At 35.8% G+C, this 19,357-nt stretch overlaps 1 protein-coding gene across 1 annotated transcript in view; it reads right to left on the bottom strand.

Annotated features, from left to right (window-relative positions):
- Dhc93AB (Dynein heavy chain at 93AB) overlaps positions 1–19,357 on the bottom strand; it is a 312,580-nt gene that overhangs the window by 221,328 nt on the left and 71,895 nt on the right. The window contains exons 17-20 of the mRNA XM_069846249.1: positions 17,938–18,102; positions 13,746–13,968; positions 12,744–12,821; positions 5,273–5,458 (exon numbers count right to left, since the gene is read on the bottom strand). Of these exons, the coding sequence (XP_069702350.1) occupies positions 5,273–5,458; positions 12,744–12,821; positions 13,746–13,968; positions 17,938–18,102 (652 nt within the window). The remainder of the gene's footprint in view (positions 1–5,272; positions 5,459–12,743; positions 12,822–13,745; positions 13,969–17,937; positions 18,103–19,357) is intronic.

Below are 19,357 nucleotides of genomic sequence, written 5' to 3'. Positions count from 1 at the left end.
TCTCTCTCATTAGAATCACACAAGTAGGAACCAAGTGCCAATATCCATTTTTGCAATAAGCAATATGGAACCAACTCCAATGTTGCCCTTCTACTCTGTGTGAGTCAAATACTGATACGAGCTGCACCATTGATCTGAAAGAGCATTTCAGAATATGAATAATGCAATCATTATTTTCGTAATAGTATTGATGTAGAATTTTATTTGTAACGATTTGCTAAAACAGCTGTAGCTCAAAAGCTGTATTTTGGACTTGGTTCCATATTGTATAAGTGCATCCAATTATACGTAGCAATCTGCAGAGGTAACGAGGGCATTTAAACAAAGCAAAAAATTCCAAATAAATATAGACCCCGAAAACAACCATTTCCGAGATAAGTCATCACTGCGGCCACCAACTGAACACACCTCGTATATTTGCAACTTTATTTCGTACCTGGCAGACTGCAACATGTGCTACGCGACATTCTGGACGTGTACCTCTTTGAGAAAAGCAGCAGCTGTGTATATGCATGACGAAGAACCGGCTCGCTTTTTCACAATGTCTGAGACTTCTTACATACAAGGTTTCACAGCTAGTTTATCGGCTAGGGCTTACCATTACTATGTCCTGCCAGGTCCCCCGACTTCAATCCTCTGGATTTTTTGTTTGGGAATATGTTAATTTGTTTGTGTATTCTAGCTCTGTTGATAATTTTGAGAATACCGGAAACGCAATGTCAATTATTATCAACGCATTAGAGACACACCAGGTATAATTAAAATATATCGCCATCGTCTTCCTAACAAGTATTAGGCCGAGTGGCCTGTTACGGTCTCAATCTAGAATTTTCAGTCCATGTCTTCTTCGGACGACCTAGAGATCTTTTACCATGCGGATGGTAATGAAACAGTGCTTTTGGAATTCTGCATCGATCCATTCTTTCGAGATGACCCTTCCACTGAAGTTGATATTTGCTGATGAACTGCATAATGGGTTCTATTTGAAGTTCTTGCATTATGTCCTCGTTTTTTTATGATCCCAGCGAGTATATCCAGCTGTTGCTCTCATGAACCTCATCTCACTTGCTGTTATTCTACTGACATCTTTATTCTTCACAGTCCACGCTTCACTACCATAGCTTAATACTGGCTGTGCTAAGGTTTTATACAAGCCTATTCTTGTGTATCTTTGTACTAGTGAAGGTTTAATGATTTTATTAATGATCCCCATTGTTTTATTATATTTACATATTTTTTCAGCAATATCTACTTCTTCACAAGGTGATAGTGTATTGCCATGGTAAGTGAAAGTATTTACTCTTTCTATTATTTTATTATTCAAGCAGATTTTACTTGGTACAAGGAATTTCCCACAAAATGACATGATTTTCGTTTTTTTCAATATTAATTTCCATGTTATATTTTTCACTGACCATATTTAAATTGTGTAATGAATATTGTAAATCATCTTCAGTTGATCCTATGAGAACTAGATCATCAGCGAAAAGTAAAGCATCAAGCTGCAAATTTCGATAAATTAGAATAAATCCATGGCGTGTCTGTCGCCAATCTCGAATGATTCTATTTATATATATATATATATATATATATATAATGAACAGAAGTGGTGAAAGGCCACAGCCTTGTCGTACTCCACTATAAATGGGTCGCCATTGTGAAAGTCTATTGTTGCTTTAAATTGCTATGATGGTTGTTTTATATATGTTGTAAATATTTTGTATAATCTGTTGAGGTACTTGATCATCTGCCAAAATCTGAAGTAATTTATTCCGATTAACTTTGTCAAAAGCTTTTTAAAGTTAATGAATGCCATATGCAATACTAAAAAAACATTAAAACACAATTAAAATTAATTTGCTAAACATGTATCACGACGTGCTGTCCCATCTTCAGTAGCTTTGAGACCGGATCAGCTGTTGTTCATGCTAGTGAAGCCGACTATCCGGTCTCAAAGCTACTGAAGATGGGATAGCACGTCCTGAAACATGTTTAGTAAATGAATTTTAATCATATTTAATGTGTTTTTTCATATTCTTGGATTTTAACATAATTATTTTAATGATTCAAAAGGAAAACATGGTTATATTTTACGACTAATGAATACAAATATGTCAATATATACAAATATATTCGAACATGTACGATTTTCGATGGGCACGTGTTATAACCAGGGCCGTGACATCGGTATATTTGTATTAATCTGAGGTGAACATACGACGACCCGGACAGAATGTAGTTGGCGTGTTTCAAGTACAGGCAGCGTAAGCGAATTTGACACACCTAAGCACGTTCCGTGTTTTGTATTCGATTATTGCGTATTATAAAATCAAGACAATAGAATTATTACATAATAAGGGCTAAAATGATGGTGAGATTGAGAAATCATGCTTAAATTGTCACAAATGTGGTAAAACATGAGTCTGAAAAGATGTTTTTTTTTATATTATTTAGAGTTTTGCATTACAGTTTTAGAAAGCCGAAAACGTATATGGCGTACAATTATACTTTATCTATATTTAACTGTTACATTATATATTTACCACATCAATTTCGTACCTTACTTTTCTTGCATGTTGTTTGCCTGGTTTCGATTCCTGCTGCAATAAACAACAACATTCTTTTTCAAAGTTTCAAATGAAAATGACCGCCGAGTGTCGGATAGTACAGGGACATCATTTTATTTTTACTTCAATTTTTATTGTACCTGTGTTTTTGAATGTACTTCACTCCCACCCCTTCTATTAATGAAGTTCAACCGTCCTCCACACAGATCCAAGACCGTATATACAGTCATAGTAGCTTTACGTTCAGAGTAAACAGTACGTTCCAAAAATATATTCGCCTTTTCCAGTGACGAAAGAGCTTTCAATATTGTATCATTTTCGCACAGGTATTGTCGTCTATTTGCCTACGTCGCATCCCGGTTTCCCCCACCTGCTTCTATTCGCCTCTCTGTAAAGTAAATGCTAGTGGCTGGGCTGTCTTAGCTCTTTTATGAGAACATTAATTTCTGTTAGGAATTGGACGTTTACGTAATATTATACCCATACAACTGTTTAAAATAACTTAAATAAAAGGGCCTCGTTAAGTAATTAACTGTCACGTGATTTCCTCCCTTTCTACGATCCTGCGACATAACCACTTGGACGGACAGTAGATAGCATGTCTGAGTAATTTTATCTTTTCGGATCGGGCAGAAGTGAAGATTGAATTTACAGTACGTAAGGTACTCTTTTATAGAGTAGGTACAGAATTATTTCAACATGAGTTACTAGTACGAAGGACGAAACTGATAATTGCGATTACATATAATAGTTTATAGTGTGATAATATGGATATTAGAACTGAAGCCTGTATCGAAATGAACGGCCACCATTTTCAAAAATGTGTTTAAATATCCATATTATGATTATTTTTCAATTTAACTTCATTCTCTATAGTGTACGCTAATGTGCTGTAGACAGGATAATATACACTGCATAATGAAAACGTCCGCATGGACAGCTCAGTTCGTGAATAAAGACACTCATTGTTAATACTGTACTATATTTTGATTGAAGAAAAGCCTAATGAAAATTATCAAAGTCAAAAGCGTGATATTTCCTAGTGTACGTAAATGGATTAACTATTTTTCTTTCCTTCTATACCTAGCTAGTAAAGTGATATGTTTGTATTTTACGCTAGTATCATCGAACTCCGGTCGTGGAAGGGGGTAGCAAACGGTGTTTACGGTTCTCAATCTTGATCCAAAGGTATAGCCAGATTAATATTAAAAATATTAGTAAAAATGAAATGATGTCCCTGTATAACCTTGTATGCGGAAAAAACTGCGTTCAACATCGGCTGAAACCAAGGGCGCATATGTAAAATATTTCAAATTATCAATTTCATTTCTACACCACACAGTAATACAAAAAGAAAAACGGTGGTTTCAATTCATTATGCAAAATTGCAAAAGTTTTATCAGATGACAAGTGCGATTATTTTCAACTTGATGTAGAAATGAAATTGATGTGAACAATTTTTACATATGCGCCCTTGATTTCAGCCGATGTTGAACGCAGTTTTTCGGCATACAAGGTTATACTATCCGACACTCTGCGGTCATTTTCATTCGAAACTTTGAAAATGAATGTTGTTGTTCATTGCAGCAGCAACCGAAACTAAGTGAACAACATGCAAGAAAAGTAAGGTACAGAATAGATGTGATAACTAAATTAATGTTAACAGTTAAAATATAGGGAAAGCAAAATTGTACGCCATATATGTTTTCGGCATTCTAAAACTGTAATGCAAAACTCAAAATATAAAGAAAAACATCTTTTCAGACTTACATTTTACCACATTTGTGACAATTTAAGTATGATTTCCAACAATTATTCTCAACTTTACCAGCATTTTAGACCCATCCAATATTAATCATTATTATACAATAACTGTATTGTCTTGATTTTATAACACGTAATAATCGTATATAGGCTAAAACACGCAACGTGTGTCAAATTCGCTTACGCTGCCTGTACTTGAAACGTCGACTACATTCTGTCCGGCGTCGTATGTTCACCTCAGACTAATACAAATATACCGATGTCACGGCCCTAGCTATAATTATTTTTATTCAGTGCATATCAGACATTGTGTTAGCCCAGAACACTTATGCTGACAAGACATAATGAAACCTCATTTATGTCGGAAACGACTGGTTTCTGGACCTATGTTTATTATAACTTCTTGTCCTTTACCCACCCCTGCAGTTTGTATCTATAATTGTGAAACATCCTGTATTTGTGGAGAAATAGTTCATTAAACAATAATAATAATAATAATAATAATAATAATAATAATAATAATCATAATCATAATCTGTGGCGCAACAGCCCGTGAAGAGCCCAGACCGACCATCCTGCTGCTGGCCTCACGCCCACATGCCGAAGCAGAGGTGGACGATCATCCAACCAGAATGGAGGTATCGTGTGGTTAGCACGATCATCCCCCCAGCCGTTATAGCTGGCTTTCGCAACCGGATTTCGCTACATATCGTAGCTCTCCAATTGCATAACGATGCTGGGTGGGCACCGGTCCCATTCACTGGCTGAAATTTCATGAGAAAATTTCTTCCCCCATGAGGATTCGAACCAGCGCGCATTCCGTAACGCGAGTCCTAGGCAGGATGCCTTAGACCACGACGCCACGGCGCGGGACACGTAATATATTTCATTGAATAAAAAAAATATGTTGAAAAGAAACTTGAATAGTATAGCTGTATCACCTGCTCTCTGAACTGCTCCATGGTCGGAGGGCTAGGTTCTGGAGCTATCTCGTCGTCCATCGCTATGGCTTCAAGCTCATCAGCTGTCAGTTGACGCCCGTATGTAAGGAACTGCTGCATGCAAGACTCGCGGTCATCCAGCCACAGGTACGAATATGCTTCAAACCCTCGGCTGAATTCATTAGCCTACAAAAATTAACAACATTGGGTTTATTTCACGAAATTACATCCCTATAAAATGAAGTCTAAATATTAGCGAATACTGATAAAGAAATCAGTTTCCGTAAAGATAGAAATTGCCTGGATTCAGTATTTACTTTGAAATACATTTCAGATAATAGTACATTATGCAACGAGCCTATAATGATAGTAATTAAGACGCGAGTATGGATATTTATGAAACGAGCGCAAGCGAGTTTCATAAATATCCATACTCGCGTCTTAATTACCATTATAGGCAAGTTTCATACGACTTTTTATGCTCGACCATTTTTCTAACTTGAAATTATTCAGATGTATACATTATATTTGTATCTGACAAGATCGGAAGTGACCTTGTTCTAGGTCGTGAATTGTGAGATGTGCGCAGACGCGAAAGTATTGATTTTTTTCCGAGGAACAATAATGTCATTGACCTTGATGTAATCCCGTTAAACTTGATATAACCTTGATTATTGAATTCGACATTGAAAAACGAGATGACAAATTGAATTTATTTGAATATTATTTACAATTAACGCTAATTATTATAGTAACAGAACATAACCTTATGCGACAGTATTGGATTTCCAGCGTCCGTGACTTTTCGCTAATTGCCTTTCGATTGCATATCCGAGAATAATCGATACTTGCGGTTTTATAGCGGTACAAAGCTGACTTGTCATTGGCTGAACACCTGTAAGCTGAGTTGTCATTGGCTGAACACTTGTACTTTAATGAGTAGGTGTACTTTAATGACATGCATTAAAGGACTGCTACCAGGTGTATAATTACTACATTTCGGCATGGTCGAGCATAAAAATAATTAAATCTACCAAACTACTTAGGCCGATTTTTTGTTAATTAGACCCCCAATAACAAGGTCTTCATTACATGATTAACGCATCATTATATGGCAAAGCGTACTGTTAGCCCAGCGGTGATCAAAGCGGGTGTCGTGATTACATCGTGTAATCACAGACATTCAAACGGGTACGAGGAGTTTCCTGTACATTGCTGTTTCACGTACTGAAGGCAAGCAGTGGCGGTATCATGTCGCTCTACAAACTCTGTCTCTACAAGCAGTAAGAGGTGGTTTCGTAAAGAATGAGAAGGAGAACTTTTTTGTTGTTCTGTCGGACAAAATGTAATATGTTCACTTTGCTCAACGGTTCAATTAGGAGTATATAGAAACATTAATTGCCACACTGAATAATGTATTATTATTATTTTTTACTGACCAGTAAGTATGTTTATCTACAATCCTTCTGTACGTGCATGAATATTGATATTTTTAGATCTTCTCCCTAGAAGGATAAAATTATTACATTTTATCTCAATTTTAATCTTATTAATCTTTAGATGAGAGTAACTATTTATTAGTTATTCATTTAATCAAAATATTGTAGAAAAACTGATTCAATATTATGTGCCAACGAACTGTTAAACGCCAGGAATTGACATGTCTTAAATCATAGCTAGGAAGAGAAAGATGAGATAAATAAATGTAAGGAAATCAGCTACCTAATGAGGTTTGAAATATCTCGTGCTCTAGAGCCTTTTAATAGAACAGAATTTTTCAAAAGAATATTGATTAAAATAGCTTAAATAACTTGTCCATAAGAAGTTTTTAATTTTGAAAAACTACGAATTTCTCGACGAAATATCGAGAGAAGAATTTAGAAAATTCCTGATTATGTTCAAGAGGAAGGTATAAAAAAAGAAGCAAGAAAAATCGTATATTATTCATTGGCTCTTGATGACAGCAGTGACATTACTGATACAGCAAAGCTTGAGATTTTTATCCGCGGGATTGATCAAGATGTTAGTACAGGAACCGCCACTGGTTGTAGTTTTCGTGCCAAGTACCTTTCCTCCGTCTCCTTACTTCATAGGCTGTCTGTCGCATATAATCACTGCTGTTCGAGTTTTGGTCACCGCTGCGTTAGCCGAACGAAGAGTTTCGACTTTCCACGCTGATAGCTCGGACTCGAATCCCGATGGGTCTAACTGTAATTTGTGGTGGACAAAGACTATTTATTCCTTCATTAATCATCATTGTAAGATGTTACGTAGTTAGTCTCCTATAGTACACTGAGGGCAACACCTTGATGGCGGCTGAAAAAAACTATAAGCTTCGGCGCGTCGTCTTATAAATGGGAACGGTTGGGCGGACATTAGTTTAAAAAATATTTTTATGGAAAATTTAAAACTATTACGAAGCAAGTTTTAAATTATCAACAGGAATTAAAGTTCTGTACTCTGACACAAGATAGCAAATTTTCAGAAACTATAAAAAATCTGAAGAAGTTATTGTTGAAATAATACTGAAAATCAATTTCATATCGACCATATGATAATAAATAGAGGCTTGAAATGAATTATGAGCAAGAGAAACAGAATCTAAAAATAACTTGTACACTTCTTACAGCAATCTACAATTTTATTGAATCGTACAAATTTTATAATAAACATATTTGAGTAACTAACAACTACAATAAATACTGGAAAGTTCTATGAAAAAATTTAGAATGAAAAACATATTATGGGCTATGTGTACACTCTTGGACAAGGAAAATGGTCGCTCTCCTGCAGCATTGATTTGTCTGTCTTTCGGGTTATACTGTAGGTTTGTGTCTAATTGTGACATGGTTCTAACGAAAATACGGTGGGAAAATCAATCAATCTTCTTAATCTATCCAGCTGTTTGCCGACAACATAAAGTCCACTATAGTCCACTGTAGTCTATTCAGTTGTTGTTTTTCACGAGAAATGAGGGGTATTTTGATCGGTGTTCATTATAGATGCCTGTTGCTAGTAGCCAGAGTTGGGGTGTAGTCAATATATACTGCAGGGCTGTGTCTTCTGCAACAGGTATTGATGATTTTAATTTACTTCTTTTGTGGTTTATGGATGGACAGTATAGAAGAATGTGTTCCAGATCTTCATCATGATTATTACACCACAGACAAGTAGGATTATCAGAAATGTGAAATCGGTGTAGGTACAATTGAGTGACAATGTGACCTGTTCTGGCTCTTGTTAAAAATGTCTGAACATGTCTGGGCAAGTTTTTGTACATTTCCAGGTAATTTGGTTTCTTTTGTACAGACTGTAAAATTTTTCCTTTGTCAGAAGAGAGCCAATTGTTGATCCATAGGTTTATAAAATGAGACTTTACTGAAGCAAAAGCACTGGATAGAGATATCACTTGAAGAGGTCTTGGTTGCAAATATGTTGCCTGTTTTGCAATATTATCGACTTTCTCGTTTGCAGGTATACCACAATGACTAGGTATCCACTGAAATGTTATTTTCTTTTGGAGTTCTTTTAGTTTACTTAGTTGTTTCTGAATTGGAATAATTCTATGTGCATATAGGTTTGGTACATGTTTAATTATATTAAATATAGCCCCCTTGGAGTCGGTAAGTATGCACACTAAAGAGCAGCATCAATAGCTAGCAATTCAGTGTCAAGACTGGAGGAGGATGAACATGGTATGAAATAACTTTCTTGATATTTTGGAATATAATACCCTGCTCCTGATGTCCCATTATTAGGATTTAGAGATCCATCTGTATAAATTTGAAGATGATCCTTATGTGTGCTGCAGAGTAGTTCCATGGAATCTAACTTAAGAATGTATGGAGGATCATTTTTGGAATGATTTCCTGGAATAATACAGTGGGAAAAGCTATGGCTGAAATATATCGTTCTAGCAATGATTTAGTCCACCGCTGTGGAGTAACGGTTAGCATGTTTTACCGTGAAACAAGCCGGCCTGGGTTCAAATTCTGGTTACAAAGTATTGGTTGAACTGAAGTAATGAGGAAAGAATTTGGCGTATAACTCGAAAAGTCTTTGTTCAGCATCAAATATACACTTTGAATTGTGAGGATGCAAGTTAATAATAGTATAATAATAATAATAATAATAATACTAGTAGTAGTAATAATAGGGAGACATAAACGTACAGCAGAGTTCGTATAGGTCAGTTTCTGTCAGCTGCGTTTCCAATTCACTGTGGGCTAAAGCAAGGAGATGCACTATCAACTTTACTTTTTAACTTTGCTCTAGAATATGCCATTAGGAAAGTCCAGGATAACAGAGAGGGTTTGGAATTGAACGGGCTACATCAGCTTCTTGTCTATGCAGATGACGTGAATATGTTAGGAGAAAATACACAAACGGTTAGGGAAAAGACGGGAATTTTGCTGGAAGTAAGTAAAGAGATAGGTTTGGAAGTAAATCCCGAAAAGAAAAAGTATATGATTATGTCTCGTGACGAGAATATTGTACGAAATGGAAATATAACTGGAAATTTATCTTTTGAAGAGGTGGAGAAGTTCAAATATCTTGGAGCAGCAGTAACAAATATAAATGATACTCGGGAGGAAATTAAACGCAGAATAAATATGGGAAATGCCTCTTATTATTCGGTTGAGAAGCTTTTATCATCCAGTCTGCTGTCAAAAAATCTTAAAGTTAGAATTTGTAAAACAGTTGTATTACCGGTTGTTCTTTATGGTTGTGAAACATGGACTCTCACTTCGAGAGAAGAACAGAGATTAAGGGTGTTTGAGAATAAGGTGCTTAGGAAAATATTTGGGGCTAAGAGGGATGGCGTTACAGGAGAATGGAGAAAGTTACACAACATAGAACTGCACGCATTGTATTCTTCACCTAACATAATTAGGAATATTAAATCCAGACGTTTGAGATGGGCTGGGCATGTAGCACGTATGGGCGAATCCAGAAATGCATATAGAGTGTTAGTTGGGAGGCCGGAGGGAAAAATACCTTTAGGGAGGCCAAGACCTGGATGGGAAGATAATATTAAAATGGATTTGAGGGAGGTGCGATATGATGATAGAGACTGGATTAATCTTGCTCAGGATAGGGACCAATGGTGGGCTTATGTGAGGGCGGCAATGAACCTCCGGGTTCCTTAAAAGCCAGTAAGTAAGTAATAATAATAATAATAATAATAATAATAATAATAATACTGGTCAACAATGATTTTATTAAATGTACAATTTTTGCCTTTTCTTATGTAATATCATATGTTGATTCCAAAAATGAAGTCAGAATTTTTCTACAAGCCACCATTTTTTATTTGTAATTTTTTTTTAAATATTTATTTTTATTGCTATATACAGTCTTTAACATTCTAATGGAAAGAAAATATTTTAAATATTTCATTTTATTGCTGCAACAACTGACCTATAACTTTAGATCGCCGTTGCCTGTGAAGTCAGAATTCATAAAAATGAATTTTATTCCTCACAAGACTGCGAAAGTTAATATCATATTCCCATCGCTCTAATTTCCGGCAGCCAATCGCGTTGCAGGTCGGCTACATTTAAACGTGTGCGGTCTTGTGATTCGCTGATGAAGACGTTATTAATTTCTTAAGGCTCGATAAATACTTAATATAATCGCCCGCCATTTTGGCTCTTTCGTTGGCGTTCGCAGAAAGCACACGAGGACGTTATTTGCCGCTCAATTATTTGCTGAATTACATTGCGTTTGATTTATTATCATAGGAGCTACGACATGATAATGTTTAACGGTGTGGCAAATAGATTCCTCGTATGGTAGCTCGGCAACGAAAGAACAAAAATGGCGAACGATACTACCTACCTAGACTTTATAGAGCCTTCACTTCCTAATACGTAAGCAAAGAGGAGGAGTCATGCCGGGAATAACAGCGTCGCGGCTATAATTCTCAGTTGAGTTGGAACTTACAATCATGAAATAAGTTTCACAACCCATGTTTTCTTTGTCCTAATTTTAAGTGTGGTAAAAGTATTTTATGCTCGACCATGCCGAAATGTGGTAATTATACACCTGGTAGCAGTCCTTTAATGCATCTCATTAAAGTACACCTACTCATTAAAGTTCAGGTGTTTTCAGCCAATGACAACTCAGCTTACAGGTGTTCAGCCAATGACCAGTCAGCTTTGTACCGCTATAAAACCGCAAGTATCGATTATTCTCGGATATGCAATCGAAAGAGAATTAGCGAAAAGTCACGGAGGCTGGAAATCCAATACTGTCGCAGAAGGTTATGTTCTGTTACTATAATAATTAGCGTTAATTGTAAATAATATTCAAATAAATTCAATTTGTCATCTCATTTTTCAATGTCGAATTCAATAATCAAAGTTATACCAAGTTTAACGGGATTACACAAGGTCAATGACATTATTGTTCCTCGGAAAAAATCAATACTTTCGCGTCTGCGCACATCTCACAATTCACGACCTAGAACAAGGTCACTTCCGATCTTGTCAGATACAAATAAAATGTATACATCTGAATACTGTAATTTCAAGTTAGAAATATGGTCGAGCATAAAAAGTCGTATGAAACTCGCCTATAATGGTAATTAAGAAGCTCGTATGAAAATTATGAAACTCGCTTGCGCTCGTTTCATAAACATCCATGCTCGTTTCTTAATTACTATCATTATAGGCTCGTTGCATAATGTACTATTATGAAGTGAAACATACCTCAAAATATTGTGTCAATCACGAACAACTTAATTAACTTTGAAAGCACACAGGTGAATTTTATACACTAGTTAAAAGAGCTTACAAGTGTTCTTTTGATTGCAAAATAGATGAGAACAGGAACTGTTGTGCTCCATGTAATTCTATTACCCTAACTGGTTGGCTATAAGGATCCCGTCATATGACTTTTCCAATTCCAATGATATGCCGGGAACCTAAGGATCATTCAACAGACTGTTACTTTCTAGGAACCACAGATCAGAAGATTACAGAGAACTTGTCAGCGAGCTGATTCAGAACTATAATGTGATGGGGTGTCATTTGTCTCTCAAAATAACTTCTTGGATTCTCATCTATTTTTTTTCTTTCCTCAAAACCTTTGGGTAGTGAGCGACGAATGTGGGGAGAGTTTTCATCAGAATTTTTCTTAATTGGAAAGGCGTTACCAGGAAAAATGGAACCCAAATATTCAGTCAGACTACTGCTGGACACTCAAAAAAGATGTTTCTCAAGCGAAGTGTAGCCTAAAATCTATTACGCACTCATTTTAGGTAAATAAATATGATTTGAGGTAAAATGTTACAAAGTCTGAAGTTCATTTCTTGTAATTACTCAAAAACCCTGGGTGATAGAAAAAGTTTGAAAACAGATCTGAAATCGGAACGAAAAATGGTATAAGAATCACCAATTCTTTATCTTTCAAAAAAATATGTTTAATTTTGTTGACCGGTGTAATGGAGAAGAAAAATGAAGCTCACCTCGTTCATCACTGCCTGCACTCCCTCTAGAATTTCTCGCTTCATCTCTCTGATGTCCTCATTGTTCTCCATATCTGCCTGAAAACAAACATAACTTGACACATAAAGTCGCCATTGTTGCCTACAGCTAATCCGATCTATTTGGTATAGAGCAGTGACTCCCAACCTCCAGAGTGTCGGTGGTTCCTCGAGGCTCATATCTGATTTCGATAACTTTTATAAAGGGTGCGTCAGAAAGAACGGATGGATTTCACAGGGCAAGAAAATTGTAAGGATTCATCAAATCAAAAATTTATTGTTATCAACAGATTCACCAATACATGCAGTTTATTTATGGTATACAACACCATCCATATGATGTCCTTGGCTTTCGATACAGGCATCGAGGCTTTTCTGAAGTTCGCCGTAACTTTCACAGTCATAGTTCGTGGGATTGCCTCAATTTCTTCACGAATCGCGGTCTTCAGTTCATCCAGTGTATGTGGTTACTTAGGCCTTCAAATGGTCCCAAAGAAAGAACTCGCAGGGCGCGAGATCTTACCGTAACCTCGGACAATCTCAGTGCAATAGCTTGTTTGCGGGCTGATCGTTGAGGTGGCCGGACAACCTACTGTCTGTCTCCACATTTGCAGGAGTACACGCGCTCCGTGTTCGTCCTGGTGATTTCTTCTTTAATGTTGAACCTGTGGTACGAAATGAAGCCACCCACCGCAAAATTGTATTCCGAGTTGGAATCCTAGCGTGACGTTCGATGTCGAAATGAGTCCTGAGTGGCGATCACAGACTCTTCATTTTTCAAAAATGTCTCTGCGATGAAAGCACGTTGTACACCAGACCAACACCATGTTCTCAACTGAAACTGCATTCTCTGGCTGACCAAACAGTCGTGGTCCCCCTCACTATATTCCTCCCCTCGCTGCGTATCGATAGTTTGAATTCCATCCGTTCTTTCTGACGCACCCTGTACTTTATAAAAACGAAACATAATTTGCATTCGAATACCTCATAATTTTCATCTTCGTGGTTAACGGCTATGCGAGGAATAAGACTCGCCATCTTAATGATGTCACAAATGATGCCCTCCACTATGTTGGCAAAGCAATGAGCATCGCCAGGATCCAGCGAGGGTACGAACACCAGGTCCGGCTCTCGAAGTTCCAGCTGTGCTTCAAATAGGGGCGCCAATCCATTGCTGGGGTCCATGTGTTCCGCCAAATATCCCAAACTGAAATTATACGCACGTAATAAAATAGTGTGTTCCAATCTGGTAGTCACATAATACACCTGTTCAACTACTGGGCCATGATGCTCTGATCTGTAGCCTTTTCATTTCGAAAAACAAGAATTGAAATCAAAATAAAAACTAGGTAGAAAAGTCATAATTTGATTCGGGAAGCCATTTACAATTTTAAGAAAGCTGCTGATAAGTACAAAAAATCAAGGTAGTGAAACTCAACGGCTTTTAAAAATGTTAATTTTAAATCAGCATAAAATTAGTAGGGAAGACTGTTGTACCTTTAAACATTTTCACATTTTATTTTTATTTTTTTTTAATTTTCGGAAACGAAACTGTTTAAATGAAAAAATGCTTGAAATAATTATCGAAGATTCCTTTACAGCTTCCTATATGTATTCTCCTGTTTTACAGATCTATTAAGAATGGAGAAAATAAAATGAAGGGATATTTAATGTGTTCAAAGGTACAACAGGTTCATGTACCTTGGAACATACCCTCTTGTAAGTTGGAACACATGGATTATAGGTAGGGATATAGATGTAAAAACTGACAATCGTATTTAAAATGTATTTGACATCATAAACCAGAGCAGGCCTCTCCGATTAAGATTTCATTTCCTGGAGGAGCAATAACTGCTTCAACAACTTTTTTCAAGGTATTTGTATCAATTCGGGGCCTCTTAACTCCAGACTTACTTCGTGACATGATCTTAAAATAAAAGAAAAAAAAAACAAGTAGTACAGTGTACCTTGGAAAATGTTCCATGATACAAGATGTTTTGTGTTCGAAGGTACAAGAGGGTGCACGTTTAAACAAATATGGCTCCCAAAAGTAGAGATTCGAATAAATCATGGAAATTAAAATATGTTATTACCCACCAGATGATAGGGAACACACCGTACTTTAAATATATTAACAAATACAATCTAGTTTTGGTTAGAAAACATATATCAATGAACGAAATGTTTACTTTCGATACTAAAAAACTTCTTTTGTCCACAGAACACACACTTTGCAATAAATCAAACCGAAACTACGATCAGAGCTACTTAGCTGCTTTCTCTACAATCTACTTCAGTTTGAGTCCTCTAGGTAGCAGCAAAAATTAAAAAGCAAAAAATGTTCAAAGATACACTACGGTATGCTAAAGGTACAACATTCTCCCCTATGTGTTCTACTTTGTACGGGGTCTTTTCTAAGTAACTGATCACTTAAAAAATGGACTAATTTTTACGATTTTTAGCTGTGCTGTACATCTCTGCTAGTAAGAACCTTTCCTGATGCCGTACACTCGATCTGGTTACGCGTTTGCCCGCTAGAAGTCGATCTAGTCACAAATGTGTCCGCCAGAAAGCTTTATTTCTATTCCATGCGTGTTTGCATTGATATAAGCGGCAAGTTGGCGTGGAGACATTGTTGGCGTGAAATGTACGTAGGGCCAGTTGCGTGGCCACCATTATCTCCAGATTTTAATCTCCTGGATTTCTTTTCATGGGGATTTGTTAAGGATAGTGTGTTTGCAGATAAACCTCGCATCATCCCAGAATTGATGTAAAGGATTGTGCACACAATACCGATGGTTACTCCTGAAATGCTCTCGAGAGTGCACTAGGAGATAGTCCGTAGCTTGCATTTGTGCTTTCTTCGGGTCGGCAGATATGTTGAGAACAGTGATCCATAATCAGTGTAAGCTCATTGCAATTTATCGTAATTTGTGGTTTTTGAGACTCTTAGTTTTAAATTTCATAGCCCCTACACTCTGAAACTTAAGAAATGTCCATCTTCACTTTCCTGTCACGGATACTAGAGCGCGTAATAAATATAGGAAAGTAGACCACTTCTGCAGTGAGCTTTCGAGTTGAGACATCATATTTCTCACTTATCAACAAATTAAACGAGAAAACGTCGAAATTTTCATGTATGTTGAATTAATAACTAACGTATGATATTTCTTAGTCCGTGTAATGTGTCCATTTAGCCGCTTTCTGCTTCTATTTACTTTCGTAACTGATGAAATATCCATTGCTACATGGTGAAGTTCTTGCTGAAAATTTAATGTTTTGTCAAATGTTTTCTCTTAGCTTTTATCTATACTAATAATAAATCTGTAGCCGAAATTTTTCTGGTAATTTTTGATTTTCCAAAAATAATTGGTCCTAACGTATATAATTAACCACCCTGAAACCGAAAATCGCTTTTTTGAAATTTTTGTTTGTCTGTCTGTCTGTCTGTCTGTCTGTCTGTCTGTCTGTCTGTCTATATGTTTGTTTGTTACCTTTTCACGCGATAATGGCTGAACGGATTTCGATGAAAATTGGAATATGAATTAAGTTCGTTGTAACTTAGATTTTAGGCTATATGACATTCAAAATACATTATTTAGAAGGGGGGTTATAAGGGGGCCTGAATTAAATAAATCGAAATATCTCGCTTATTATTGATTTTTGTGAAAAATGTTACATAACAAAAGTTTCTTTAAAATAATTTGCGATAAGTTTTATTCCTTGAAAAATTTTTATAGGAATGATATTTAATGAGATAAATGACTTTTAAAATTTTAAATAACTGCCATCTAAGGCCGTGTAATGAATTAAAAAACAAATGACTTCGTCTATAAGGGGCCTTGGACAGCAACAATCGAAAGCTATGAAAGATAGCCTACAGAGAATGTTTCTGTGTTTGTATGAAGTAATATCGGAAGCTAAACTAACCGATTTGTATAATTAATTATTATTTCACCATTGGAAAGTGTAGTTTCTCTAGATGGTCAAAATGCTATAATGTTATTACGGTAACTTCTGATATAATATAATATAATATAATATAATATAATATAATATAATATAATATAATATAATATAATATAATTTAATATAATATAATTTAATATAATATAATATAATATAATATAATTTAAGTTATTTGAATGGTTCAAAACCATAGTGGGCTAAGCGCCATTTACTGAATACGTAGAAAACAAGGGTTAAAATTAAGTTATTACCATAATTCAATGGAAACATATAACAAGTAAAATAAAATACGTGTATACACATTAAATCTAAATGATGTCAATCTTCATTAAACTATGGTTGCATGTAATAAAAATTAAGAAACATGTTAAAGGAATTGTCATTGTACCAAATGAGTGTCTCTGGACCAAAATGATCGCATTTTAATTATTTGGATGCAATTTAAATTAAATAACATATTAAACGATTTATCCTTCTATCAAACACGAATGTTCCCTGGATCAAATGTCCTATTTTAATTATGTAATTACTTTATATTTATTTCTAACGGGTGCAGCGGAGCGCACGGGTACGGCTAGTAAACGATATAGGATTGTTTCTATGCAACTTCCATTTTAGTATTTCCGTTATATCAGGTACAAGGATTAAGATCTGGTGATTTGAGGGGCTACAGTTCGCATCTTTTCATCCATAGTCTAGTTTGTAGTATGAACTGTATGTAGCATTGTTTTGATTGCAATTTTTATAGTTAATCTTCCGTCAGTTCATTAAAGAAAAGATCTTAAGTGAGCAAAAAATGTGAGAAACTAAACTTTTTTTCTTATTCTGTCTAACATCCCCTTTTATCCGATTTACACACCACTGCGGGAGTAGCTCAGTCGGGCGAGGCACTTTCCTACCGATCCGGAGTTGCACTCGGGCGTGGGTTCGATTCCCGCTTGGGCTGATTAACTGGTTGTGTTTTTTCAGAGGTTTTCCCCAACAATAAGCGAATGTTAGATAATCTATGGCGAATCCTCGGTCTCATCTAGCCAATTACCATCTCGCAATCACCAATCCCTTCGACGCTAAATATCCTTGCGTGTTCAAGTAAACACGACAGGATAAGTCATGGAGTGGTTTGTTTTTGACATGCACAATCTGATAGCTGATTTCATGAAAGAACAGGTATGATAGTTTGGTTGTTCAGAGATATTACTTCAGTCACCTGCAGCCAATAGTTCTGAGTAGCGACTCGGAAACAATGTTATCCACATAAGCAACGTACTCCAGCCACTGAGAAGAATTCGCGGCCTGTTCCATTCCGAAGAGTTCAAGATTTTGCTGCAGAAGGCTGTGGATCTCTTCCGCGGCGCTGCTTATCTCAGAGTACCTGGGAAAATAGTATAAATTCTGTAACTACGTACAAATCATTATTTTAGACAACAACAGAACGAAATACAGAAACAAAATTGGGAAAACTGAGAACTTTTAAGTGAATCTATCTGGAGAGCTGATAGCAAAAAAAAAAAAAAAAAAAACGAGAGTTCTTAGCTAAGCTAAAAATTATCGCTAAATTATTAAGAGCTTACTACATAGACATGCTAAAATAGAATTCAATAATTCTGTTATGATACGGATTTGAACTCATGACGAGAAAGTTATAGAGCCGAAGCTGTGGCTCCGAGCCACTTTGTAGTTTTGAGGATATTCCTCTAACTACCGCTAATATTCTCACCTCAGGAGGTATTCCAAACTTAATATATAACGGGTAGTGTATTTTTAAAACCACTATTCATCTTTCTTGCAATACAGAATGCTGGAAAGGAATTATTTACCCCTTATCAGCGCACATGGACCCGTCCGTTTAGAAAGTGTCCAAAATATTTACACATAACCTAAATCGTTCTCTAGTCAAACTCCATTTAAATCTAAGAATATAGACTAAAATTTGTGGTGGTACGTATTCATTAATTACAAAAAAGAACATAAAAAACTATTCAATTTCTCAAAATGAATTGCAAAAAAAAAACATAATCCAATTTAAATTCTATCAAAATTCAAACTCGCAAATATCAAACCCAGTAATTAATAATAGGTCCCTTATACAAACAATAACAACCAAATTTCTTGGCTTACAAATCGATAATATGTTAAATTGGAAAAATCATATTAAAGAAATTACCCTAAAACTAAATTCAGCATCTAGATCTATGCAAAAGATAGTAAATATCAATACTTACAAACAATATACTTTGCATACTTCCACTCGGTAATGAGTTTTGGAATAATATTCTGGGGAAATTTCACAGATAGTAACAATATATTTCTATTACAAAAAAGAGTAATCAGAATAAAGTAGGTGCCAAATCTAGGGAATCGTGTAGGATTATTTTCAAAAAAACTACAAATAATGCCCATGGCTTGTCAGTATATCTTTTCATTAATAATCTTCCTCGTATGTAATCGTGAAAACTTTGTAACTAATTCAACAGTTCATAGCATAAATACACGTCAAAAATGACTTTCATACTCCATCGGCAAGTCTATCGTGCTATCAAAAAGTAATGCGATATTTGGCAGTGATAATTTTTAATAGCCTCCCTATCGATATAAAGATCAAACTCAAAACATAAGATTATTTAGGG

The sequence above is a fragment of the Periplaneta americana genome, chromosome 14 (assembly GCF_040183065.1).
Source record: "Periplaneta americana isolate PAMFEO1 chromosome 14, P.americana_PAMFEO1_priV1, whole genome shotgun sequence".
Classification (NCBI taxonomy): domain Eukaryota; kingdom Metazoa; phylum Arthropoda; class Insecta; order Blattodea; family Blattidae; genus Periplaneta; species Periplaneta americana.
This window is presented reverse-complemented; position numbering and strand designations above follow the sequence as displayed.